Source organism: Syngnathus typhle, linkage group LG13 (assembly GCF_033458585.1).
Source record: "Syngnathus typhle isolate RoL2023-S1 ecotype Sweden linkage group LG13, RoL_Styp_1.0, whole genome shotgun sequence".
Lineage (NCBI taxonomy): Eukaryota > Metazoa > Chordata > Actinopteri > Syngnathiformes > Syngnathidae > Syngnathus > Syngnathus typhle.
The window spans coordinates 12,641,169-12,667,162 of NC_083750.1; the positions used below are offsets into that span (position 1 = coordinate 12,641,169).

General features: G+C 48.0%; 7 protein-coding genes, 1 long non-coding RNA gene and 2 other non-coding genes across 13 annotated transcripts in view; 4 read left to right on the top strand and 6 right to left on the bottom strand.

Annotated features, from left to right (window-relative positions):
- Positions 1-488: 488 nt before the first annotated feature.
- Positions 489-2,564, top strand: best4 (bestrophin 4). The gene is made up of 7 exons (XM_061296267.1): positions 489-640; positions 778-878; positions 969-1,202; positions 1,278-1,432; positions 1,504-1,581; positions 1,652-2,100; positions 2,206-2,564. Exons 1-7 carry the CDS (start codon positions 489-491, stop codon positions 2,408-2,410), a joined length of 1,374 nt encoding a protein of 457 aa, XP_061152251.1. The 3' UTR covers positions 2,411-2,564.
- Positions 2,565-2,641: 77 nt separating this feature from the next.
- Positions 2,642-7,798, bottom strand: acadm (acyl-CoA dehydrogenase medium chain). Its single transcript, XM_061296255.1, has 17 exons — positions 7,674-7,798; positions 7,278-7,398; positions 6,870-6,967; positions 6,727-6,796; positions 6,553-6,653; positions 6,374-6,454; positions 6,163-6,293; positions 5,972-6,080; positions 5,676-5,816; positions 5,517-5,612; positions 5,197-5,445; positions 4,477-5,065; positions 4,008-4,104; positions 3,638-3,683; positions 3,372-3,433; positions 3,077-3,116; positions 2,642-2,839 (listed from the first exon to the last, which is right to left on the bottom strand). The coding sequence occupies exons 1-12, from the start codon at positions 7,686-7,688 to the stop codon at positions 4,994-4,996; spliced, it is 1,284 nt and encodes a 427-aa protein (XP_061152239.1). The 5' UTR covers positions 7,689-7,798; the 3' UTR covers positions 2,642-2,839; positions 3,077-3,116; positions 3,372-3,433; positions 3,638-3,683; positions 4,008-4,104; positions 4,477-4,993.
- On the top strand, positions 7,747-8,232 carry LOC133166216 (uncharacterized). Its single transcript, XR_009717720.1, has 2 exons — positions 7,747-7,936; positions 8,085-8,232. It is a non-coding gene; the product is annotated as an uncharacterized LOC133166216 (long non-coding RNA).
- A 155-nt stretch (positions 8,233-8,387) lies between these two features.
- Positions 8,388-10,671, bottom strand: rps8a (ribosomal protein S8a). Its single transcript, XM_061296265.1, has 6 exons — positions 10,598-10,671; positions 9,626-9,732; positions 9,314-9,413; positions 8,959-9,134; positions 8,653-8,782; positions 8,388-8,536 (listed from the first exon to the last, which is right to left on the bottom strand). Exons 1-6 carry the CDS (start codon positions 10,599-10,601, stop codon positions 8,427-8,429), a joined length of 627 nt encoding a protein of 208 aa, XP_061152249.1. The 5' UTR covers positions 10,602-10,671; the 3' UTR covers positions 8,388-8,426.
- Positions 8,853-8,919, bottom strand: LOC133166303 (small nucleolar RNA SNORD38). The gene has a single exon (XR_009717773.1). It is a non-coding gene; the product is annotated as a small nucleolar RNA SNORD38 (small nucleolar RNA).
- LOC133166304 (small nucleolar RNA SNORD46) lies at positions 9,482-9,589 on the bottom strand. The gene has a single exon (XR_009717774.1). It is a non-coding gene; the product is annotated as a small nucleolar RNA SNORD46 (small nucleolar RNA).
- A 383-nt stretch (positions 10,672-11,054) lies between the features above and the next one.
- Positions 11,055-16,033, bottom strand: hectd3 (HECT domain containing 3). 4 transcript variants are annotated; one of them, XM_061296253.1, is made up of 19 exons: positions 15,885-16,033; positions 15,179-15,592; positions 14,713-14,966; positions 14,468-14,603; positions 14,201-14,322; positions 14,011-14,124; positions 13,853-13,935; positions 13,598-13,763; positions 13,441-13,522; positions 13,179-13,361; positions 12,873-13,094; positions 12,696-12,809; positions 12,516-12,605; positions 12,060-12,266; positions 11,860-11,989; positions 11,661-11,735; positions 11,497-11,584; positions 11,352-11,420; positions 11,055-11,262 (listed from the first exon to the last, which is right to left on the bottom strand). In XM_061296253.1, the coding sequence occupies exons 2-19, from the start codon at positions 15,527-15,529 to the stop codon at positions 11,178-11,180; spliced, it is 2,571 nt and encodes an 856-aa protein (XP_061152237.1). In that variant the 5' UTR covers positions 15,530-15,592; positions 15,885-16,033; the 3' UTR covers positions 11,055-11,177. The 4 variants fall into 4 exon arrangements, with proteins under 4 accessions (XP_061152237.1, XP_061152235.1, XP_061152236.1 ...); XM_061296251.1 differs by having other exon boundaries at positions 13,598-13,769; positions 13,850-13,935; XM_061296252.1 differs by having other exon boundaries at positions 11,509-11,584; positions 13,598-13,781; positions 13,850-13,935.
- A 137-nt stretch (positions 16,034-16,170) lies between these two features.
- On the top strand, positions 16,171-18,432 carry rabggtb (Rab geranylgeranyltransferase subunit beta). Its single transcript, XM_061296262.1, has 9 exons — positions 16,171-16,274; positions 16,553-16,660; positions 16,782-16,979; positions 17,059-17,164; positions 17,244-17,296; positions 17,369-17,479; positions 17,556-17,681; positions 17,812-17,961; positions 18,024-18,432. The coding sequence occupies exons 1-9, from the start codon at positions 16,272-16,274 to the stop codon at positions 18,162-18,164; spliced, it is 996 nt and encodes a 331-aa protein (XP_061152246.1). The 5' UTR covers positions 16,171-16,271; the 3' UTR covers positions 18,165-18,432.
- Positions 17,365-25,994, bottom strand: part of pigk (phosphatidylinositol glycan anchor biosynthesis, class K) — a 41,743-nt gene continuing 33,113 nt past the window's right edge. Inside the window, exons 17-18 of the mRNA XM_061296257.1 lie at positions 25,540-25,647; positions 17,365-18,068 (exon numbers count right to left, since the gene is read on the bottom strand). The gene's annotated coding sequence lies outside the window, so the exon portion shown is untranslated. The remainder of the gene's footprint in view (positions 18,069-25,539; positions 25,648-25,994) is intronic.
- On the top strand, positions 19,019-25,632 carry st6galnac3 (ST6 (alpha-N-acetyl-neuraminyl-2,3-beta-galactosyl-1,3)-N-acetylgalactosaminide alpha-2,6-sialyltransferase 3). Its single transcript, XM_061296264.1, has 4 exons — positions 19,019-19,185; positions 21,344-21,538; positions 23,324-23,733; positions 25,521-25,632. The coding sequence occupies exons 1-4, from the start codon at positions 19,168-19,170 to the stop codon at positions 25,630-25,632; spliced, it is 735 nt and encodes a 244-aa protein (XP_061152248.1). The 5' UTR covers positions 19,019-19,167.

Below are 25,994 nucleotides of genomic sequence, written 5' to 3' on the forward strand. Positions count from 1 at the left end.
GTGTGAAAAGCAAACAAATGAGCAGAGACCTAATGACAAGACGATGAGTGGGACAGACGTGACCTAGCATTCCCTGTTCTTATCGCTCTCATTCCAAAACACATCCAACATGTCATAAATGCTTCATTTCAAATGAATAAAGTATTTTGAGGTGCTCCACGATAGCTCTAACTTTGCTCAAACAACAAATGAATGACATCCAATGACTTTAGCACACTACTATAAATGGCCGGTCTAAAAGTTGAGAAAAAAAAACATCACTTTTTCTGAACTTGCTGTCACGGTGATAAGATTGATTTGTGAGCAAATTGTCTTTGGCGCAGTGTTCCCAGCTCATCAATTCAAATTAAGGCGTGTTGAGGGAGGCTTTAAATTGGGAGCCAAGTGCCTTTTTTCTTCAGCTCCATCAGCTCTTCGGCAGGTGAGCGAGCGTCAAGGTGTGTTGTAAAATCTTCAATGTTTGCTCGCTACCTTGGGCTCCTACAGGCATGACTGTGTCCTATACGCTTGAGGTGGCCAATGTGAGATTTGGCGGATTCTCCAAGCTCTTGTTCAGGTGGAAGGGCAGCATCTACAAACTGCTCTACAAGGAGTTTCTCCTCTTCTGCGGAGTCTACCTATTTTTCAGTGTGCTCTACAGGTGGGTAACGTGACAAGAGAAACGTATGATGATATATATTGGCAGTATTGAGGTACATACAGCGAGTGATACTATATTGCTGATTGTAATGTGTTCCAATGGATCGTTATTGATCCGCGACTGTTTTGAACACGTAGATTAATGCTCACACCCAAGCAGCAGGATGTGTTTGAGCGTATCGCCCTTTACTGTGACCAGTTCACCAACACCAACTTTATCCCGGTTCTCTTTGTGCTCGGTAGGTATTGGATCGTGTATGTTCAAAATGGATCAGGTGTCAGGTATAGGCGCAGAGGGTGTTCAATGTCTCTACCTTTGGCACGGACAGGCTTCTACGTGACGTTGGCGTTCAATCGTTGGTGGGGTCAATACAGCAGCTTCCCGCTGCCCGACAACCTGATGATGGTGGTCTCCGGGAACGTCCACGGAGCGGACGAGAGGGGCCGCATGTTGCGGCGCACTCTCATGCGATACGCCAACCTGGCGTCAGTACTGATCCTGCGCTCCGTCAGCACCAGAGTGCGCAAGCGCTTCCCCACGCTGGAGCACGTGGTGGAGGCCGGTAGGTAACATCCATCCATCGATCAACTCGGATAGATCTGGAAGAAAAAAACATAAACAAAACATTTGTTTCCAGGCTTTATGACATCACACGAGCTGAAGATTTTGGAGTCGCTGCATTCGGACTTCAACAAGTATTGGATGCCGCTCACCTGGTTCGCCAATCTAGCATCCAGAGCCAGAGAGGAGACCCGCGTGAGGGACGACATTGCCTTGAGACTCCTCATGGATGTGACTAACTTTGCCTTCACATCATTGACCAACTTTGGGAACATTGCTATACAATTTGACTGTCCTTCCAGGAGCTGAATAACTACAGGGCCAAATGCAGTCTTTTGTTCCATTATGACTGGATCAGCATCCCTCTGGTCTACACTCAGGTACCGGAGTCAGCCACACCTCCTCCTCCTTCCATCGCCTTCTATTTGCTCAACTGTGTCATGAACACAGGTGGTGACGTTGGCCGTTTACTCCTTCTTCGCTTTGTGCGTCGTCGGCCGTCAGTTCCTGAGCCCGCAAAAAGGCTACAAGGACCACCAGCTGGACCTTTACGTGCCAGTCTTCACGCTGCTGCAGTTCTTCTTCTATGCCGGATGGCTCAAAGTGGGAGAGCTGATCATCAACCCGTTTGGAGAGGACGACGACGACTTTGAGACCAACCAGCTGATTGACAGAAACATTCAGGTGCTCGCTCGTTTTTTTTGTTTTACACCTTACAGCACTGACATTGTGATCGTTCTCAAGGTGTCAATGCTGGCTGTGGATGACATGTACCAGAACCTTGCACCCCTGGAGAAAGACAAGCACTGGGCCCAACAACATTTTTCCATCCCTTACACGGTGTCCACTGCAGCAGATGGCCTCAGAGCAGCTTTTAAAGGCTCCACCTTTGACATGAGGTCTGTCATCCTCATAGCGTCAGTCAAGTCTCACATTCTCTCGGCTGTCCCAATCCGTAGCTATTACAATCTTGGCCAAATCATGTCATTTATAAACATTTGCAGGATGAGCTTGGAGGATCTCGAGCTGGAGCGACCTACTGACGCGTTCCCTCTGCAAGGCTCCTCACTGGACAATCACAAAGACGGCCTCCTGAAGGGCTGCAGCCTTCCGTCGCTACTCAATGTGCCAGCACGTCAGTTTATGGAGGACGTCAACGGGGAGGAGATCCCGCTTGCGGAAGAACTGATGGAAGTTGAAACTAACTAGGACATGATCTGCGTGACAGGCTCCCTCTAAAAAGGCTCAACATGGCGTCCACTTTGTTGTTCATATTTGATTCATTGTGCCAGCATGGTCGGTCGGTCACCTTTTGCCTCTTAAATTGAATCCAATTGGCACCAGTTTGGAGTGAGACGCAATTGACAGGTTAATATAAAGTAACTGCCGACAGGGGGCGCCGTGGTGGGTCAGCTGCTATTTGCAGTAATGAAAGCAGAGTTGATCCAAACACATTTAATTGAATAACATTCAACAGATGACGTCATAGTCACACCATATTTCCACACGTTTCGATTGGAATACTCTCGCCTCCTAATAAAACTGTCCAAATGATGAATCTTTGTCACCTCTGGGGGAGGGAAGGAGAGACGGAGGGAGGGAGGGAGAGTCTTCGCTCATCATCATGAGTCCAAATCACTACAAAGGAGAAGCAAATATTTAAGGAAAGTCAAGCGCAGCTGACATTTGCATTTAAGGAGAACGGGAGCAATGTTCCAGGACTTTAGTCAGGTTCTATAAACTGGATTGTACAGAAACCTGTGCCAGTCCTGATATTTTCTTCCCCAATAATAAAGTCACAGCAGAGAGGGTTATCCCTGGCATGGCAAAGCACATTTGGGGATTTACATGTCCAATTTAAAAGAAAGAACAGACCTGAAAGGGAGCCAGCGGCCATTATCAGCAGCTCAAACCACTGGAAAGAAAAACCTAAGTAAATGTAGGCAGTGAAGCCTGGCTGCAATTCACATTCAAAGACATTGTTAGCAATGTTCCAGGGATTCAGTCAGGTTGTGGTAAACTGGATTTTACAGAAACCTGTGCCTGAATCCTTGTGGTTTTTCTCCCAATACAAAGATTCCACAACAGAGCTGGTGCTCTCTGGCATGGCAGTATACGATTGGGCATTTTTTAGGAAAAGGAAGGAGAAAAAAAAAAAAGCAGATCACACCTGCCATCACGCTGGACACATGGCCTTTCCTGCCCACAGCCAGTAAACGGCTGGATGAAGCACTGGAAACAAAAGAGGAGAGATAGCGTTACATATAAAGTACTATGTCCACATACGATAGATCACTTGCGACTGGAAATGGATGTGCTCAGGGTTTTTAAGCTTCACCACAGTTTGGTCTGTATAATGTGTCAAAAGACATCACGGCACACATGAAAAGTAGACTTTAGTGGCTCACACCTCATGACAGATCATGTACATCTTACCTTTCGTTACCGTGGAGAGTCATTGCTATCACCACGCGGCCATCAGCTGCAAAAGATTGTTGGGAGGAGAGACTCATTCAAAAACCAAACTACTTGCACTTTGTGTTTCACAGTGAGCACATGTATAGCCCAGCACTAGGCCCGTTCAGGTGAGAGTCCAGGACGGGCCACTCTCGTCGGGCTACGCTCTGCAGCCGTTCAGCAACGACAGGTTCTAGAACAGAACCTGCAGAGCCGATGACATATGCGGAGACTTGCTCTTCCAGCACTGTAACACTGAGCCAGACATGTCGCCTGGGCAGCTGACTTAGTGCTGGTGGATAGGATACAATATCATTCATTCATTGCGGATTTCAACTATGTCAGTTACCTTATTCTAAAGACAAAGTAGCCTTTTTCATCCCTGGGGCAAACGGTAGCATTTGTCATCTTGTTTCGCCATCTTTTCCCTTGGGAAGCCTTCATCTCTGGGGGGGAAGAAGAAGAAAAAAAAAAGTTAACTTTCAAAGCAGCTCACGCTAAATACTGCTACTACTAGACTGGCTCGGGCCGCAACATGGTGGAAGGATCCTGATGTTTCAAACATTGAAGATTAGCCGTAGATAACTTTTTCATGATGTGCTTTTGCGGTGAGTATTTGCACACTTTTTTTTAAATTAGCTTAAGCCGTGCATTGTTCGAATCGCTTGCGTGCATCGTGGCGACCTCGTGCAAGGATTTCCGTCAAAAATCAACAGTTTCACGATGTAAACTTTATATGAACCAAATCAAAACTTTTCATCGACTAAAGGTTTCACAAAAGCAGTGTAGTATTAACAAGTTCAGCTGCAGGGACTCACGTGCAATGTAGCACTGGTTGAAGGAAGAGGAGAGAGCGGAAGTGACGTACTGTGTAATATACTGTCTGTCGCTGTGCATTGTGGGAAAAGTGGGACGGCTTTAAAAAATGCCCAATGACAAGTCGTCCTTCAACGCGCACGCGCAGACTGGCCGAGTCAAATGCATTGCTGGAGAAGTTTACATTAGCCAGAAAACTCATTTAGGATATGTAACTATGTAACTATTCCACAAATTCCATAAAGCAACCTTTATTAGAACAAGAAACAGACAGCATCAACACACGCTGATATCATTTGAAGCCAAAACAAGGACATGATTTGGTTTTATTCCAGGATAGCATTTGTACATGAGATTTTCATCCTTTGCCTCCCATTTTGTTGCTGTGTGCCATTTGTTTGAAGGCTTCCGACTGAATTCTATTTAGCAAGGCCATCAAGTGACATCAAGGCATATTCAATTGAAAGAAAAAATGAGTTACATTGTATTTCTTTTACACATAAAAAAAATCCTTCAGGTTTATTTCTTGGCTCTTGCCAGGTGTTCACGGGCAATAATGAGTCTCTGGATCTGAGCGGTGCCTTCGTAGATCTAAAAAAAAAAGAAAGAAAAACTAAAGTGGCTCATGTTCTCTCTCTCATTTGAATAAATGGACGCAAGCAAGAACAAAATATCTGCGAAAGTACTTCAATCCCAAAAAGTACTTGCAAAACATCACCCACCTGGTAGATCTTGGCATCGCGCATCAGCTTCTCCACAGGGTACTCGCTGTTGAAGCCGTTTCCGCCAAACACCTGCACGGCGTCCGAGGCCACCTGGTTGGCAATGTCGCCGGCGAAGGCCTTGGCGATGGAGGCGTAATAGGTGTTGCGGCGGCCGCGATCCACCTCCCAGGCGGAGCGCTGGTACGCCATGCGCGCCAGCTCCACCTTCATGGCCATCTCGGCCAACAGGAAGGAGATGGCCTGGTGCTGGCAAAAAAGATCCCATTCTACTGCTGCTGCCAATGCAATTCATAGACATTTGACCCTTGGGAACCAACCTCAGCAATGACTTTGCCAAACGTTTTCCTCTCCAAAGCGTAGGCGGTGGCTTCGTCCAGTGCCCTCTGAGCCAGGCCGGTGGCTCCGGCTGCCACCTGTGCAACACGTCCCATCTAATCCACGTTCAAATAAGGTAACGCGGGCGTCACGTGACTCACGGGTGGCCGAGTCTTGTCAAAGGCGCCCATGGCGATCTTGAAGCCTGCGCCCTCGCCTATCAGGACGTTCTCCTTTGGAATCCTCACGTCCTCAAAAGTGATGCCTCGTGTGTCGGAACACCTCTGGCCCATGTTCATTTCCTGCCATCCTCAGGAAGACAATTCAATTTGCTCGGGAACGTCTTATGCCGTCGGTGGTTGTCTTAAAGTTGAATCGGTGATTACACCAGCTCAAATGTTTCGAGAGAAAGCGGATGTGTGCTAGCTTACTTTGGACTGCGAATGGTAAATCTCACCTTCCTTCCAATTTGTATTCCGGCCGTGTCTGCATCCAGAATGAAGCCAGTGAAAGCCTTGTTTGTGGGGCATTTGGGATCAGCGTCAGTGCGGGCCAGCAGGAAGTACCTGGGAACACGAGAAGAAATGAAAGCCCATCCACAGAAAAGAAAATGGACGGACGGACGGACGGCCGTGTCATCGCCAATACCAGTTGGCCTTGCCGCCGTTTGTGATCCACATCTTCTGGCCGTTGACCACGTACTCGTCGCCAGTCTTCACCGCCCGCGTCTTGACGCCCGCCACGTCTGAGCCCGCCCCCGGCTCAGTGACACAGTAGGCCTGTGGGGGGGGGGGGGGGCATCAGGTGAGCAATATGTCTTCATTCCTGGGGCTCCAGGATGACATGAAAATGTACTTACACACATAAGAGGCTCCTCAGTCATCCTGCCCAGATATTTCTTCTTCTGTGCCTCATTACCAGCAATAATAACAGGCATTTGCTGTTGGGCGCAAATATGCTTAATCGTCCACTTTACAATTCAAAGGACACATTTGAATGCGAAAGTGTTTGCCAGGCAGGCAAGCTCGGAGCTCTTACTCCGAGAGAATTTGCCTCGATGGCAGTTTGGACTCCCGTGCAACCGTAGGCCAGCTCTTCCGTGATGAGGCAGTTGTCGAAGATGGACAAGCCCATCCCACCTTAGGTTTGAATTTGGCATAGTTCAAAGTTAAATAAAAATGGACATGCTGTAAATGTGTCACACAAACTGACCATACTGCTCTGCTATGTGACCATTCATCAAACCCAGCTCCCATGCTTTCTTGATGATAGGTACTGGGTACTGCAGACACAAAATCCAATCAAGTCAAATTATAATGCGTTCTACACACCGCCTCATCGTGGAAGAGACTCACCTCCCCGGTTTTGTCGTAGTGCGCCGCGTGCGGAAGGATTTCCTCGCGCGCAAACTTGCGAGCAAGCTGTTGGAACTCCCGCTGTTGATCCGTTAACTCTGCGAAACAGAGAAGAAATTCGACCGATGGACGCCATGCATACACGTGTATATATTGTGTTGTGCCGCAGATTTGTCAGGCATGATTGGGGGGAAATCTTTTTGAGTCATGGAAATAAATAAAAGCAAAAACACAAATGGATGCAAACACATTGGGGTCTAAAAAGACTCCGTTGAAAATGTAAACTATTGATTACTGCTTATCTATGTCCAAGCAATTTTACAAGAGTCAACAATGTGAACAATGCAATGGAAAAGAGTAAGAAGGTCGACAAAAAGTCTGAAAAGTGAAGGTGCCGAGACCACCCACCAAACGAGAAGCCGGTAGCCGCTGCAGCGTTCTCGCCGGAGATTTTGGATTCGGCGGCGGCGGTGGCAGCACTGGAGCTCTGGAGCCGAGCAACACCGCAGCGCAGTCCTCCTCTGAGTACCTGGGAGTAAAGGTGGATAGTGCCACTTCAGTCCCATAATAGCTAGGAATGCCATGAAAGCCTTTTGACATGGTTATTAATAGCATTTAAGGCGCACCGGAACATGAAATGCAGTTGAAACAAGCTAACGTATGTTAACGTACTTGGCTATCGAGCGCGTCTGTGTCTTGACGCGTCACACAAGAGAGACAACAAGCACAAGGTACCCAAAAGTACCCCAAGGCACAATGTCCATTATATACAAGTAGACATTGGCTGGAAAAAGAAAGACTCACCTTATTCAAGAGCATCGTTGCTACTTCGACTTACACAACGCCACAACACTCGACAACGACAGACCGAGCGACCGCTCGTCCAATCACAGCGGCGTGTTAAGTCAGGTGACCCACGGTGATCCTAAGCGTGAACTTTCCCCTAGTCGTCATAGTGGGTTACCTAATCTTGTCCACCCTTCAAACGTCTTTTCGAACAAGACTTGAGCGGCCGACCGGGGTGTGGGGGATCACAATCGGCCACATTTGTGGGAAACAAATGTCAGGTTAGTCATGTCAAATTGGACTAACCCACGTACTTGCATAGGACTACAAATCCTTCTCAAGATGCCCCATCATTTTAATTGCACCCAATAGCGGCATTTTGGTATTTGTAGTAGTGTCAAATGCCCTCAAAGTTGTCTTGTTTTAAAGGTTGAAGATCAGATGGGGATCCAAATGAATGCAATTGGGGCACCCTTGGTTCTGTGCTCTGGATTCAGGCAGTGGGTGGGCATGCTTGCTATACTCTATGGCTTTTTAGCAAAACAATCTCAGAATAAGTAAAAGACAAGTGAAAACATTTGGTCGTCTTTGCATTCTTGAGAAAGTTCATATATTGCACAATTTCACGTATCATGGCGACATTTCGGAAGCCCTTGTGTTTAATCTTGGTACATGATTTTGCACAGACTTGAAATCTTCGCATTACATCCAGAGTAAAAGCCAGGACAAAAGTAACATTTGTTATTTTTCATTTATTGGCATATGAAACATTTATTTGCCTTTCTTGGCCTTGATCTTCCTTAAGTAGAACTCAAGTTCTTTGCCCTCTAGGATGTATCCGTCCGCTCGGCCACACTGGCCCGGTCTGGAGGCGATGCAGGCTGCAAATGAACATTTACAAGACTGAGGACTTCACATTGAACTTCTCATAGCAAAAGCCAGCATCTGTAAGCACGCTTTGAAAATTTCTTATGCGACAGAGCCCCGACGGACTCACCAAGTAGTTTTCCCTGAAGGAACTGATCCTCCAAGAGCGAGCTGATCTTGGCCATTTTTTTACGCTCGTCGTACTTCTTCTGGTTCTTCTTGGACCGCTTCTTAGTCAGGACCTCTTCCTCCTCAGGAGTCTACACAACAAGGAATAGCGTCACTTAAGCTGTGAAGCCTCATCAGGTTGAGACGACAGTATTGCCTTTCTTTCTCAGAGTCTTCATTAGCATCACTTTCATTCAGTAGCAGAACTGGACAGTTATCTTCATGGAAAGACAAGAGACTTATCAGGTCATCATATTGGGTCACTCACCAGCTTGGCTCCCTTCTTGCGTCCCAGAGGGGTGGCGTAGTGACCCTCATACCACTGCCTGTAGGGAAGACTGTCGACCAGCACGATGCAGTTCTTCACCAAGGTCTTGGTTCGGACCAGCTCGTTGTTAGAGGCATTGTAGACCACGTCGATGATCCTGGTCTTGCGTGTGCAGCCTAAGTAAGAGAAAACCATGAATTTCTTCCCCTCACCTAATTTATGACTAACAGTCGTCGGTGGTCAGGTTCTCAGGGTCCTAACTATCAGCACTTGCATTCAGTAGCAGAACTGGATCGATATCATCATCACTGAACATCTTGGGAAGATTCAGAACCACCTAATATTGGAAACTTACACTCTGAGCCCCACGAGAAGTTTCCGACGTCCAGTCTCAGGGCGCGATACTTCTTGTTGCCACCACGGACCCTCACGGTGTGGATACGGCGAGCGCCAATCTAAAAAGAGAACAAAAAAAACCTTCTACGATCTGCAACAACCTGACAACGGTTCTCATTTATTTGATGATGTGTCAGTGTAACTATGACAAGGCCTAGCACGGGTAGGTCCCAAGCTTCACACCAAAACAGTGCAAATAAGACCTACCTAAGGTCCAGTTTTCATCACTCACATGACACGAAGGGATCAAAAACAACATGTGGCCATTTACCTTTGTGTTTGCGGGAGGCCGTCCAAGCTCATACTTTCTCTTCTTGTGGTAGGGCTTGCGTTTGCCACCGGTTTTACGGCGTTTATGCCAGTTGTCCCTTGAGATACCTGAAGAAATATTTGGTTTTTAATGCTGCGGAAGTCGTACGAGCACATGCATGCAAGGCAATATCAGACTATGCTTGAGCAATCAGTTCTCCAAGGTAGGTTGTCCACATTGTGTATTTTGGATTCCGCATTAAATGCTTCATCACGTCACTCAAGCATAGTCTCACTACCTGAACAAACAGCAAAGTTATTAGGCTCCAAGAAAAGGCTGCCACTCACAACGGCGCCATCAAAGCAAACTAATAAGTACGACAAGACAGTCAAAAGGAAATACGAACTGCAGGCCTGCTGGTGAAATGGCTCAAATCAATCAACGGCAGTATACAGCAGAATGCAAAAATGACGCCGAGTAGCTAATTAACTCAGACATTTTGCAAACGTAATTTCGATTTATTTGTTTGTCTTGGCATGAAGGAATTAACAATAAAGCTGACTGACAATTGAAAGAAGCACGTTGTACCTTAATGCAACCTGACGAGTGGCAATGCAGACATAGCGCAGTTAGCCTGGTTATATTTCCCGACTTCCTACCACTTTCGACGCGACAACAAAACCTCAGACGTCATGAACACATTATTACAAAATACCTTAAGTTGTCCCCAAAACCAATCCCGCGTGATATGCCGTAATTTCGGAAAGTAAAGTTCGAGACACGGCTAGCTGGGAGCCATCTTGGAGCATTTCACACGTCCACGGAAAACGACCTCCTTAAAACATTGTAACCGGCCCGCACATAATGAAGTTAAAACGTATGGACTACATTTACGTTTAACCTTAATATATTTGTAAGCAAGTTCAAAATTCCTCGGATAAAACAAGAGATGGACAAGGATTCGCCTTCCGACCCAAGGATGAAAGCACGTACCCATCTCAGGCGCCGGCTAGAAAGAGGAATCGCAAGGCATTATGGGACGCCTTCAAGCCATGTCGTCTCGCGACATTTTACGTCAAGCGAGATTTGACGCCACACCATTTTTTTCCATGCTTTGATATTATTTGGATAGAATAAAATATAATGCATGCTATGTTGAATTTACTGGAAGTGTATTGATGAAATGTCGGCAAACATAATTCTTTCATTCACAGAATTTCTCTAACTACAAATTGACGTCATAACAAAATCCAAACAACCTTTTGAAATGACATTGAACAGCAAACTTTAATCAGAGGTGGCTTTGTGTCCCCAAACGTATTTTCTACAATGATACATCTAAAAAAAAAAAAATCCACCTGCTGCTAAACGTAACCCTTCATTCATAAACAATCATCATATCATCTTGAGATAGTCACACAATAATGCACAGGCAGGGTCACGAGATAAATTCAAGTTTTCACTTATACTTCTTTATTATTATTTCCCTCTATTATTTACAGCTGTGATAACTTGGGGCAGTTATTCCATTCCAAAAGTGATGCGTGTGCAGCGGAACTCATCGGGGAGCGGGTCACTCTTCCCAAGGGCTCACATCCGTGTCGATGGCCACGCAGTTGTAGGCGGCGTAGCGCAGCTTCTCTTCACAGACTTTGGCACTGCCATGACAAAAATCCACATATGTTCATATAAAGAAATAAAAACCAACGCAGTCAAAATACAGACAGCTGACCGCCTGCCTGCCTACCTCGGGTAGTTGGGTAAATACAGTGTGCTGGAGCACGTGGAAGACTGCGGAAGCGCGTCGCTCTCAGAGCTAGAGCAGGAAGTCAAAGCAGTTGAAAGGATAAAACGCCTGCTTGCAAGTCCGCTAAAGTTATTATTATACTTGCCAAAATACTTGCTTGTTAGAAAAGACATAGATGGGGGCAGGAAGACGACTTCGACCCGTCACAAACCTCAGAAATCTGCTACGGTCCTCTGAAAAGATGAACAAACCAAAAAAAAAAAAATCATCAGGTTACATGCGTTGAGGATGTACAGAGTAAAGACCCACCATTGGTGAAGTTAGTGAGCGCCTCCCACAAATACTGCACACAAGTGTCATTTTGTTCCAGGTCCTCATAGCAAGCTGGCAAACAAATAAGAATCAAATTTGACACACCTGCATTTGCTTTTATTCTGCAAGCGTTCTGTTTGGAATAAAAAAGGTCATTTGAGCAAAAGCGCCAGGATTATCTGTGGAGTCAACTGACTGAGTCTTTTGAGGGCTTCCACGCTGATTTCCGGGTCCCCGCAAACCTTCTTCTCCACTTCCTGCCAGGTTAGCAGATCCAGAACAGCCTGCGGAACCACCTTCAGCAGTCCGGCCTGCAACGCCATGATCTGCGATGGGCGGAAAGAGACCGATGACACCACAAGGGGAGAGCGTCGGGACAAAGGCTTCAAAACAGACCTGCTGCTTGCTTTCCTCCAGCCGAGCCTTCTGCACTAGGCGGATGAAGTCGCGGCGGTCCTCGTAGCGGACGGCCACGTTACCCCCGCCCGGGACCAGCTCCACCATCTGGCCATCGCTCAGCAACGTGGTGTAGACCAGCTCCTCGCCAAAACGGAATTCAAAGGTCTCCCGGTCCATGTTGTCCATGGCGTCCAGCAGGTTGACCTGACAATGCAGCCAGTATGTGGGACTTGTTTTTCCATGTGCCATTTTGAGTGAAGTTTTTAATGCAATCTGGACTAGGAACCTTTTCAAATGTTTTTACATTGAGTAGAATTTTGCATTTTACAGGATATCCTAATTGCTCATTTCAATGATTATATATTTATTTATTTACAAGCTTTTGGGTGAAGTTGATATTTGTGGAAATTGGTCAATCTAAGATGGAAAAAAAAAATCCACTAATATCCTCACCAGCACAGAGTCTACAGCGTGGAAGTCTTTGCTCCAGCTAACTGCCTCCCCGGTCAGCTGCTTCCACACCAGGCCCGGCAGAGCCAGAACCTTTTGGGTGGAGAGAGAACAACAACAACAGAAATGAAGTAAAGCTGCCAATGAGACAAAACAAAAATGAAAAAGACAAGAATCACTGACGAGAAAATCTTTCCCTCTAAGAGCTGCGCCCATAAGCTGCCCGATCCACTCGTACTTGTGGAATTCTTTGCAAGATGGGTTTGGGACGTAGTAGTCTCTGGCCTCCAAGGCACCCTGAAGAGAAACACAAGCCACAAATCAATGGAAAACCAAACATTTATTTAGGGGCCAATGTACCTGGTTCGAGGTTCGCGTGAAGAAGGGCAGCGGCATGGGACATTCGGCCGAGCTGGGACACAGCTCCTCGGACATGTCGGCCAAGCTGTCCCGGAAGCCCCCGCCCTGGTCGATGATGCCCTCTGCGATGAACTTGCATTCCCACCACTGGTCGTAACGAGCGGGCCACCTGTAATCCAAAGTCTTCTCCATTTTGTCCGACGGCTTCAGGCCTTCGTACACCTGCAGGGTTACAACATTTTGTTAGCGAACGAAAGAAGAACGAAATAAATCAGTACTTTTGGCCACCATCAAAATCAAGCCGACCTGACTGAACACAGCGTTCTTGCAGCTGGGGTCCAACGAGGGGTTGTCCCGATGCTCCATGGCTAGCCGCCTGTTGATGTAGAGGCACGGCAGGAAGTTGGGCTTGCTGGTCTCAGAGTCCTTCAGGCACTGCGTGACCAGGGCCGAGCGGCGTTTGGACTGCAGCAGAAACTGCTTGATGCTCTGGAAGGTGACGTGGAGAAGAAATCTCAGTTTGTAGCTTTGAGTCAGAAACTTGGAAGGTCGATTTCAGCCAACTCACTTTGATGTGGTTGAAAGTGCCCACGCTGTAGTCCCAGGCGGGCACAAAGTGCGGGAGAACGCTGTCTAGTAAAGAAGTGAACCTGTGAGAAGAAACATCAATGGGTTAGGAGAACAATTTGGCCCATTTCACTGGCTCGACTAGAACCATTTGCTACCTCTGGATGATCAGTGCTCGGCGGTAAAGGACATCGGCCGCCGTCCCCTGCAGACGAGGGTAGCGCACCAAGTAGGAGGACTGGAAGATGTCTGCGTTCAGTCCCAGGTCTCGCTCGCACGACAACTTGATCTTCAAGCCTCGGATGCGCACGTCGATACCCTCATCTTTCCCACATAAAGGGCCACATGTACACGAGAAGCAATTTAAAAAAAGAACTCATTCCAACTAATACCTACCCTAATTAGTAACTCACCTCGACATTCCTCAATTCGGACCTCGATGACCGGCAGGTGAGACGACATGTCTTCCAGCACGCAAATCTCCCCGATCAGATTGCTGTCGACAAAATGAGGAAGCGCTTGTCTAATATCGGATGCCAAGTTTGAAGCGCTGCGATTCCAAGAGGCTCACTCGTCAATGGTGACGTCACTCAGCTTCTTCAGCGCCTCTCCCTCGCCTCCGTACACAGTCACCCTCTTTGGCATGTAGTTGTCGTCCGTGGAGTCCACCGTCAAAATCAGCTTACTATGGCACAATGGGGGGGGGAACATTTTGCATTTGGATCACAAGGCAGGTTTCGTTGGTGGCGCCGGCTTCTCACTTGACAACAGTTCCCCTTTTCATGTGAAGTCGTATCCAGTGCTGTCCCTGCATTCCGTCGCTCTCCCAGTAGGTTTTGTTGTCGCCGTCTGTTAAGCTATTCACGCCCCCGCTAGGATCCTCCTGGTAGTGATGACAACAGCATCATTTGCGTGCGACTTCAGATCAGTGCGCCGCATCGAAAGCAGCGATTCTCAAAGTAGAAGTTCGGATCACTTCGAAATGTCGAAATTTTTCAAATCAAATCCGAGTAGTACTTGCGCCTCACCGAACACGACGAAACGTCAATATTGGTCACACACTGCTTCAGGCTGCCCAGGTTCTCATCCTCTTTGCCAATGTGGTCATAGAAGTAGTGCACCAGGTCTTCGTCGCATTCGTACGTCCAGGTCGGCGGTGCATACCTGACAGTTGGTGAGGAGACATTTTATTTGACTAGCTTATTAGCTCGTGAGTGATTTCAGAACACTTGTGCAGCATTCTAATGCTACATGATTATTAGCCCGAACCCACCTCAGCTTCTTGACCGCGGCGGCGTCCGGCTCAGCTATCTTGGGTTTGTTTCCGAGAAACACGGCATTCTCCACGTCCACCACGTGCTCCCACCTGTTGCACGCTTTGTGGTCATAGCCCAAGAGCTGCTGCTGTCTGCTCAACGTTTCGGGCGACTCCACCGGAACTAGCCTGTCGCCGCCCTCGGTGTGTTTGCACACCAGGATCCAACCCTCTTCCAGCTCTTGCCCGGGACGGTGTTCCTCCAGCTGCTCCTGTGGATGCACACACATACAGGTGGACTTTAAGAGGTTGCGGTTCCTTCCTTCCTTGTAATTGATAATCCCTCTCTTCATTGACATGTACAACACTTGCAAAAGTCTCGAAAGCCCCTCGTGTCTCCACAAGGGGGTGATTTTTTTTTTCCCATGAAAACCCTTTTGTTAGACAATTGAATGATGAGCCTGGACACAAAGCTTCTTCTTACCTTATTTATCTTGACCCAGAGACCCTGGGTATTACAGTATTCCTCGCCCGTGGTCCGGATACACGTCCCTTTCTTTAGCTCAATGGTGTACTTGCATAGTTTCTTGTTGATCGGACTCTGGTGCGGACCGTCAAAGACCGGTATCATCGTCGTGCCAGAACCCCCTGTGGAAGCCTCAGAGGCAGCGGCGCAGGAGCCGGAGGATGAATCTTTGCAGATTTTGTAGCACACCTCTTTTGGCACATAACACAGGCTGTCGGGAAGCGGCTCACTCTTCTGGAAACACTCAATGCAGCGGTTCAGAAAACGAATCCGGCCGAGCAGCAGGTGCGGACTGTCCCCCAGAGACATGATGATGGTTGAGATGGATGGGAGCGGCAGTCAGATGTCATGACCACACGCTGTGACCCCCACCTGGCAAATGAAACAAAAAGGAAATTTCTGAGCGTCATAAACCACAAAAGCGGCAGTCACGCGCAGGGTGCTGCTCTTAAATTGTTCCAGTGAGTCTAAAGGTGAATCCGGTGAGCACATCGTAGCAATAAAACGAGCAATTCATCGAGGAAGCTAACGCAGCAAGCTAGCACTGCGCTGTAAAACGAGCAACCCACAAAACTCCAAAATCATAACAACGGAACATTGAGCATATAAAAATGACTCGTTGCCAAATATACTTTTCTATGGGACTCAGTATTCTTCTACATACCGCCAGCGCTTTATGTTGAGTCGGTGTTGAGTGGAGACGTGACGGTACGCTACGGAAGCGCTTTAAATACTTTTGACCCGCTCGACTTCCCGTACCTAAAGTTGCAGGCGATCTTGTTATTTTTCTGTCGTTATTTATGTCAAAAAAATCTAAACAGAAATAACAAAATATATATACATAGTTCCCAAGCAGTGCAATGCGCTAAGATATAAGGTGGATAAAGCGACATTAACATAATAAAGATAAATACTGGCACGTTATTACACTTGCACTTCGCCTTCCGAGCTGTTGGTGGCAGCAAAACGCCTCCTGCCTCCCCATCACGGTTGTTGACATCAATCGAAGAAGATAAGGCCGCTGTCGCTTGATCATGAGTCAAATTTCGGCATGGTAAACAGCATTTATCCGTCCGCGTTGTCAAGTTTTAATCGTAACACGTAGCGTGAATGCACTAGTATTGCTCCGCCGAGTACAATTGAGTCCTCGACGTGAGATTGAGACGCCAAAAGTGTTAGCATTTGGGCTAGCGTGCAGCGATAGCGCATTTCCTTTTAACATGCAGTTTTATAATGCATTATAACGCGAACTTACATTCCAATTTTACAATGAAAACCACGAGCTAGTGTTATGCTTAAGAAGTACTGTTCTTTTTTGCTGTGTGTTGTCAGGGTACTCAAATAAAAGACGTCTTCATTAGCCCTGACGCTCCCCACACGCTCCTGCTGGACAAACATGCAGACTACATCGTTGCTTATGGCTCCAAAAAGGATGACTATGTGAGTGTTAAACGCTTTTGTCGTCATAATGTGTGTCACAAGCGCTATATGATCAACATTTTCAATGGGTTTTTAAGATAGGCTTGAAAGAAATAGTACCAAATACTGTGCGCATGTGCAGGAGTACACACTGTCCGAATACCTGCGCATGAGCGGCATCTACTGGGGTCTGACGGTCATGGACCTGATGCATCAGCTGCCACGCATGAACCGCCAGGAGATCATAGACTTCATCAAGGAGTGTCAGCACCAGTGCGGTGGCGTCGGCGCCAGCATCGGCCACGACCCACACCTGCTCTACACGCTCAGCGCCGTGCAGGTGATGGCGCACGTACGAGCTCTCTGCTTTCCACCGTCCCTTCAGTCCTCAATGTTTTTGTCGTCGTCGTCCTCTGTAGATTCTGTGCTTGTACGACAGCGTGGACTCACTGGACGTGGACAAAATTGTGGAGTATGTCCAAGGGCTGCAGCAGGACGACGGATCATTTGCTGGAGATAAGTGGGGTAAGGAAGGGACCCAAATAGAAACAATATTGGCATGCTCACGAAGAAGCTTTTTCACCCGATCTCTTCCATTTCTCAGGTGAAATTGACACAAGATTCTCCTTCTGCGCAGTGGCCACCCTTTCATTGCTGGTGTGTGTTTTCGTTCCAAGCTTCTCTAGCCAGCGCAAGTCCTCATCCGCCGTCTCTTTCCCCTCACCGCAGGGAAAGATGGATGCCATCAACGTGGAGAAGGCGGTGGAGTTTGTCTTGTCCTGTATGAACTTTGACGGTGGTTTCGGATGCAGGCCCGGGTCCGAGTCGCATGCCGGTCAGGTAATGGACAATCTCTTTACTGCCGCCCTGGAACTATCAACTATCTCCAAACATTCCGAAATGGCGTTTTTGTCAGATTTACTGCTGCACGGGCTTCCTCTCGCTGACGGGCCAGCTGCATCAGCTCAACGCCGACCTATTGGGCTGGTGGCTCTGCGAGAGGCAGCTGCCGTCAGGCGGCCTCAATGGGCGTCCTGAGAAGGTTCTAATTTTGTCTCATCAGCTTTGTCACCATCAACTTGAAAATAATCCAAGAGTTAGAATGAAATCAAATAATCAACGTTTAACTGATCAAATCAATCGATGGTGAAACTTTTCTCACTTTGTTTTAGCTTCCGGACGTCTGCTACTCCTGGTGGGTTCTGGCGTCTCTCCGGATCATCGGCAAGATCCACTGGATCGACAAGGACAAGCTGCGCACTTTCATCCTGGCCTGTCAGGACGAGGAGACGGGAGGCTTCGCCGACCGGCCGGGAGATATGGTGAGTGGAAAGGTCCCGGTCGACCTAATGCGTCATCATTGCCAACTCTTTCTTCTGCTTAGGTGGACCCTTTCCACACTCTGTTTGGTATCGCCGGGCTCTCCCTGCTGGGGGACGAGAAGATCAAGGCGGTCAATCCTGTGCTGTGCATGCCCGAGGACGTCCTGCAGAAGCTCGGCCTGAAGCCGGAGCTCCTCAGCTAACCCTCGTGTGCTAGTGTCTTACACTGGCACGCACGCACAAGTTGTCATCACTGAACATTCCTGTATGCAAAACTTCTAGTAATGTTCAACTCCTAAATAACACAGGGACTCTCGCTCCCATCAATGTAGACAAACATCTTTCTTAAAACGGCTCACTACAGTATGCAGATTAAATGGTTACTTTAATGTTTATCATCTGTCCAAAGGTCATTTAGTGTGAATATGTAACTTATTTGGTTGCTTCGAGCAATAAATGTTTCAATCCGCACAGTGTGTTGCTTGTATTCTGGCATGCACCACCAGATGGCACTGTTACCATTCCAGACATTGTAAAAGACCGCTAATACGTTATTATAATAAAGCAGCCAGTCTGTACTCAAACTTCAAGTCGCAAGTTTTGATTGCATCCGAGTACAAAACATTAAAGTGGCCAGCAAGGTGGCTGAGGGCTTCACATTTTGCTTTTAAATTAGTGGTGAAGTTGACGATTAATGTAAATCTCAAATTAGGATATGAAGTCAACATTACGATGAGAATTTCAGGCAATGACTAAAATTCAGGACATAGTTAGCGTTTCAATCCATCTTTAGTATTTCAAGACAGTGGCTTTCAAAATGATCATCTCAGGCCAAGATTAGGGTTCAAATTTAGGGTTTCATATTCCTGTTAGGGTTCTGAATGTGATCCCAACCCTCACAGACAGGAAGCGGACGCCACCAACCACGTGATTTGCGCTCAGACAAGAGGCGAACAGGAGGATGAGTGGGCGGGTCTTTTTACGCGTGTGGACCAATCAGATCGCAAAGAACTTCTCGCAGCAGCAGCAGCTCCACTAGGGAGGAGGGATGGAAGAAAAAAAGGGCCGCAGAGGAGACGAATAACGGTACCGACCCTCGAGCTGGTTCCGAGCCTTTTTTTTCCTCCTGCACCGAATGTCGCGGGGGACCTTTCATGGCGTCGCGGCGCTGCTGACAAGCGTTCGAAAAGCATCGTGGAAATAAAGATGGCCTGGATTTGGAAGGTGAGCGAGCGATTGAATGGAGGGAGACGGACGGGCAAAAGGGTGGGGGCGGGGATGAGGAGGGAGGGGGGTCGTTGTTTGTGTCTTATTTTTTGCATCGGTAGCAACGCGTGATGAAGTTGTGCATGCCGATGAAGGCGATACACAATGCGGGCAACGGCTGTCCTCATTTTGCGGGGGTCCGCTCGGCGCGACCCCCCTTTTTTGGGGTTGGTCTATTCAATATAGCGTGAAAGTGGGCCTGTTGTCCTGCTGTCTGTCTGTCTGTCAAACATGCGCATGCAGGTGTTTCTGCGTATTATGTGGTGTGCGTGCGTGACATCATCAGCAGCAGCAGCAGCATGAAAAAGTGGTTATCACTTTAATCATAGGCAAATGGCAGCAACATGAAAATGTTTAGAGCTAAATTGACGAATATGAACGTTTACGCTTCTATTTTGGGTTCTGTGGTATCAGAGGCGCGCGTTATGTCCTACTGAAGAATATGACGTGTTTTGGTTTGTCCCTCAAAGGCCAATGTAGTGAGCCATAGCAGTGCATTGTGGGACTTGGAGTATCTGGAGTGAAACGAAGTCATAAACAGGGACCTTGTTAGATATTGTCTTGTGAGCTCAGATAGTGTTTTAATCCAAAAAGTGGCATGTGGTTTTTGTTTCGGTTATAGTGACTCTACGATATGACCTTTGTTTAGTGTTTTCTTCCTGATATCCAAAAGATGTAAAGTTTGCCATTTTGCTTCGAAACAGACATTTTAGGGTCATTTGGGCCTTTTTCAGTGAGGACCGCCTCATCTCGAAGACTTGATCCTCGCCAGATGGCCGACGTGGTGTCATGCCAGAGTGTGGGAAATCTAATTTGCATTGGTGACACGTAGGCGAAGCCTCGGTCGGTCGGTCGGCCCTGACCAATCAACAGGCGACCTTGTGTGAAAAGCTCTGTGCAGACCACTTGAATGACAAAGCGATCCATTGCGAGGCCAAACGTCCGAGTCGGCAAAGCCCGGCCTGATCCCGTCACATCCAGAGTGGGATCGACACCTCCTCGGCTCCAAAGCGCTGTAATCCTCCTTGTACTTTCTCCCTGGCTTCTTCTGGCTTACTTTGAGCGGCAGTGAGCTCTCGGCGCCCTTGAAGCCAGCCAGCAGAAAATCTCGTTATCTGCTTTAGTGTGGTCGCAACTGTTTGCACTACGTGAACATGTTCAACTTAAGCTACTTGAGTGAATTGAATTAACTGCTTCCCTCATCAAAACAAGTACTGCCGTGAATTTGGGCTCTTCTCATGGGACTTGCCACAATGAGCGGAAAACATTAGCGTAATAGACAAGCCCAAAAAACTGTTGTCGTCTCTGGCTTTTTTTTTTTTTTATACACTTGTACGTTGTTGTTGTTGTGAATATTATGATGAACATGTGTGCGTGAGTGTTTTCTAAAGTAAAAGGGGGGGGGGGGGGGGATATAAGTGCTTTATTTTCTGGGGGATTATGTTGCATTAGATGTGAGGTATGCATTAGCCTAATGGCTTCTCTCCCAACAAGGTCACGGGGACACCTCCAGAGCTGGTCACCTTTGTTTTTCAGGGCACATTAAGCTCCCCTTAGCGTCGCTAGCGGATTAGTGCTGGTTTGACCTGAATTGAAGGATTTTTGCGCTTATGTCATCAAATATGCACATTTTGAAAATCTATCCTACAGTGTGAGGCAATTGCGCCCTCTGCTGGGGTTGGAGAGAAGTGCAATTATCCGTTGTCTTTTCATTTGGGTGGGTGGGGGTCTTTTTGGATGGTTTCCAAAGCCTGTTCCGGATCAAGTAAAGCAGCCCTAGAACCGAACCAAGCCTAATCCAAAAATGAGTTTGTGATATTAAAATACAGCGGACAGGAAATGGCCTACAAACAGCCTTCTCTGTGCGCCACCTGAGACCTAAAAGTGCAAAACAGCCTTGAGATAAATATTTCAAAAATATATTTGAATTCCCAACGCAATTAGCTGCTCCCAATGAAGCGCTTGTTTACGGAGCTGGAGAGGGGCTCGCCCACGCAAGCGCCTGTTTGGAAGCCCCTTTCAACCAATCATGTGCCAGTAAACAAGCTGATTCTCACCCTTCCAACCAGGCTGACTGCTAAATGTGGGGAAATAAACACACTTTTGTCGCCCACAGAGAAAGTCGGTGATCGCCACGGGACTGGTGGCGGCCGTGTCGCTCTTCCTGGTGGCCGTCCACCTGGCCGAGAAGCCCTACTTCCCGTGGCAGCCCGCATTAGGCGAGGCATTGGGCAGCCACTGGGCGCCATCCAAGCCACCGTACCAGGCTTTCAAACCTCATCCAGGATACGTCAGCATCCCCAAACAGGAAGTGAGTGCTTTTTCTTTCAACATTAGTCTTATGCTGCCTTCAAATATCAAAGTCACGGCCGTTGAAAATCCCCAGATTGGGGACAAAATCATTTTTAACACTCAAACAACCTTATTTGGGCGTATCGGGTACTCGCAACCGCTGCCAATACCAAATCTTTGAAGAAAGTGCCTTTCGTCTGAATTCATGAAGTCGGAAAATGTCTTGTTTGATGTTTGCTTGTCGCTTTTGTACCACGCTGTGTGATGCCATTCTGCTGCCTTCAAAAAGCTCGCTGCGGGATACTCTCCACGCAATTGATGGAAATTGAAATATCAAAGAGCCTTAATTCCCACACATTACAAAGCAAAGCAAGGCGAGGAGAAGAGAGGAGGAGGCACAGGGGAAAACCGCTGAGGCGCATTATTGTGGAGCTTTGGAAAGCTCTCGCTCTGAACTTCCTTCCTTCCTTCCTTTCTTCCTTTCTTCCTTTCTTCCTCCCTCCCTCCCTTCCTCCCTCCCTCCCTCCCTTCCTCCCTTCCTTCCTTCCTTCCTTCCTTCCTTCCTTCCTTCCTTCCTTCCTTCCTTCCTTCCTTCCTTCCTTCCTTCCTTCCTTCCTTCCCTCCCTCCCTCCCTCCCCGCCTGTCCAGGCGATCCGTGGGGGTGAACGTTTGCCTCCCTCCGCGCCACTTTAACAGGCGCTGGCTCGCTCATATTTCAGCCGGATGGTAATCTCCTAGCATCGGTAGCGCGCGGTGTCACCAGAGGGGTTCTAAACTTGTCACCCGCGCATGTTTAATGCATGCCATCATTTGTTTTTCCACCCATTGTTGCCAGTGTGAAATATCATCGTCCCGCCTATTTGTTTGCAACCGTAAATGTGATCAGTGGAAGGAATCCGCTTTAGCGGACTTTGCTCATGCATCTAAAGACAAGCACCGAGAGCCTGCCTTTCAAGGAGAACGACTCAGCCGAGGCGTCCGCCGGGGACAATTGCGCTAATGTAATAATCATGGCCTGTTAATGAACGCTGCCGCCGCCGCCGCCGCCTTGTGCATTTTAATCAACGGCGATGTGAAGGCTATTGAGCGAAATGAACGCTGCATTTTCCCAAATGTCCACGCTACGCTTTTGTGCAGAATGTGGCAGGATTGTGAGGATTACAAAAGCAGCTCGCAGTGGGATGCTAACGTTGGATTTATTCACAACAGAGGTTGTAAATAAAATGCTTGTGCTCAAGGGCCACCTTTGACTTTTGGAATGGACAAATGGGTCAGGTTCTGACTTTCAAATCTCCAGCTGAAATCACCCTCAAGCTAAATGAACAAGTTACAAATCGTTGAACTTGATCGAAACAAATAACTCAAAGAACAAATACATACTATTTAGGAAGAACAGGCGAAACAATATCAAAACATTTGCTAATCCGTGATGGTTAAGCAATGAACTTTTTTCGGCGACCATAAAGCGGAACGTTCCCCGGCTTCAGGGCTCCTCTCCTCGTAGGCGTGGGAAAGTGTAGCTAGCCGATTCGTAGCTGTTCTACAGCCACTTAACGACGGCTGTGACCACGCTCGCGCACCTCTGCGTCGTAAACTCCCGGTGCCCATCTAATTAACGTAGTCGCTGACGGGGCACCGCTCTTCAAACCTTTACGAGTTATGATGGCATCCATATATTTGATGAAGGCCAAAAACATCCCTACGATTATGTCATTGCCCTCGTAATCAAGGTGGAGCGTCGGTTGGATGACGTCAAAGTGTTTTTGTCCACTAAAGGCCAATCTGGTCCCGTTTCCCACGGCAGCCCTTGAAGCTCAAGTGCGAGCTGTGCAGCGTGGTGTCCAGCTCGGGCCAGATGCTGGGCCAGGCGGCCGGGGGGCTCATCGAGCGCTCGCCGTGCATCTGGCGAATGAACAACGCGCCCACGCGGGGCTTTGAGCGCGACGTGGGCCGGCGCACCACGCTGCGGGTGGTGTCGCACACCAGCGTGCCGCTGCTGCTGCAGAGGCCGCAGCACTTCTTTGGGCAAAACAACCAGACGCTCTACGTGGTGTGGGGCCCGCTGCGCAACATGCGCACCGACGGCAAGGGAGTGGTGTACAACATGTTGCGCAAGGCGGCCGACAACTACCCGCAGGCGCGCATCTACGCCACCACCGATGACAGGATGAATTATTGCGACATGGTCTTCAAGAAGGAGACGGGCAAGGACAGGTGAGTCCAAAATCATTCAGCGGGGTGGGGAGGGCTTTTCAATCATGCAATTAGGAAGTCGATTGGGCACAGCAAAAGGATAGAACAACAACTAAAAGGTCTCTATTAACAACAAAAACCACTGCTACAAAGCACATGCTGGTTGAGGAGACTTCCTGTTCTGTTCTCCATCAAGCAAAACGGGCCATAATCCGCAAGCGGCGCACACGTGGTCTATCGGCGCCACCCGCCGAGCGGAGCCGCTTCCTGTCGGATGCTATCGGTCCATGGCGCCGGCAGATAAGCCACCTCACCTAAATCACGCCCGAGTATTCATGAGATGCTAAGAGCGCATTGACGCCATGTTAGACTGCGTTTGTTACAACACAATCATTAAGATACTGTTTGATTGGATTGTGCAGGGGCCAGCACGGTGCTTCCGCAATTAAATAAAACCAACCCAATGAATTCTTTCATTATTATCGAGGCACAATTAATGATATGCAATAATTGCGCTTACACCAACCACTAGGTGACAGTATCGCTCTCCATATTCTGCGTTTGTCTATTGGCGCTTTCAAACAGGGGGTGTCGTTTAACGGTTGTCATTTTTCACGCTTTTCCGAAGAATACTAAATTGTAGCGGCAATAAGAAGCGGGCCGATCCGAGCGGAAAAAAAGCAATGGGGTGAAGAACATTGAACATGTCCTCAGTTTTAAGACGTCCACACAATTACGAGACGTCGTCGCTTCTGAAAAAGAACAAACACCATCTCTGAGTGCAACACAGCTCAGCTGTGAAACAAATTCTCCTTTTCATTTCAAAGGCCAATGTTTCCGTGCGACTGAGTGCCAACGTAGGCCGCTCGCGGCCGATTATCGAGCCTGATTACGCAGGCGTGACATCGGCGTTAATAAAGCGGGATTGAAAGGATATCAGCCGGCCGGCCAGCCAGCCAGCCATCCATCCAGCGTGCGGCATCTGCCCTTTGCTAACGAGCTCCATTTTGAAACTTTTGGAGTGTCGTCGGTTTGCCGTTCAGTTACACCACATCCAGACATTCACAGTATAACAACCGTGGGAATATTCCGTTCCGCTTTGTCAGTGTGACAGGAAAGTGAGGCTGCTGACAGCTTGCGTCGGAGGCGACATTTTGAGCGTGTGGGCCGCTGCGTTACATTGTGTACCCTCCAGGGTGTTATGTTTCCCAGTACGCAACTCAATACTTGATATTTTCCACAAATATTTGTTTTCATCTTTCAGAGATTTGAACTTCAAGATGTAGGTCGCAGCAAGGTCAAACACAGCAAATGACCTTGTATGATTACGTAACGTTCATGAAGAAAGAATGTGTTACCAATCTCCACAAAACACAATGCGCCATACTTTACATTTTTGTCAAATACCATGACCGTATTTAGGGACCGACTAATAGGGATTATTATTATTTTTTTTTAGGCCGATGCTGATCGAGATAGTCGGCTAAAATTCAGATAGCCGATAAATTTGCCAAGTATTCACAAGTTCTTCAAACGCCTTGCGGCGTCATAAGTAGCTCGTTAGTGGCCTTTGTCAAGAAAGCAATAAAAACGAGCGGCGGCGGCGGCGGCGTTCACTCAGTCTACAATGGTTTCTTATTGCCCTCCGGTCGGAATGAAGAAACGCTTGAGCGAGCTGACGTGGCAGCATTGCTCATTCGCGTCATTAAAAATGAAAAGCGGCGCTGTGTCGTGATAAAAAACAAACAAATGTTGCTAGCCTGCAGCAGCTCTTCTTCGAATTTGCCCGTGCTCGTTTGTGTTAACAGGATCCAGTCGGGGTCGTACCTCAGCACAGGCTGGTTCACGCTCATCCTCGCCATGGACATGTGCAAAGAGATCCACGTCTACGGCATGATCAACGACACCTACTGCAAGTAAGACTCCTCCGCCTGCCTGCGTGACAAAATAGATCCATTACATTGGAGCAATGAGGAGCATCTTTAAGAGACGAGATGCATGCATGAGGAAAGTTCTTTGTCCGTTCCGCAGGAGCGAAGGCTACCGCAAAGTCCCTTACCACTACTACGAGGCCGGCAGCCGGGACGAGTGCGCCGAGTACTTGTTGCACGAGAGTGCCCCGTACGGAGGGCACCGCTTTGTCACAGAGAAAAGTGTGTTCGCCAAGTGGGCCAAAAAGCACGCCATCAAGTTCTTCAATCCACCCTGGCAGCTGTCGTGACGCTCCCAAAGGCTTCTTCTGCACTTCATTGGCTTTTTGCTCCTTTGCCGGACGCTTCCTG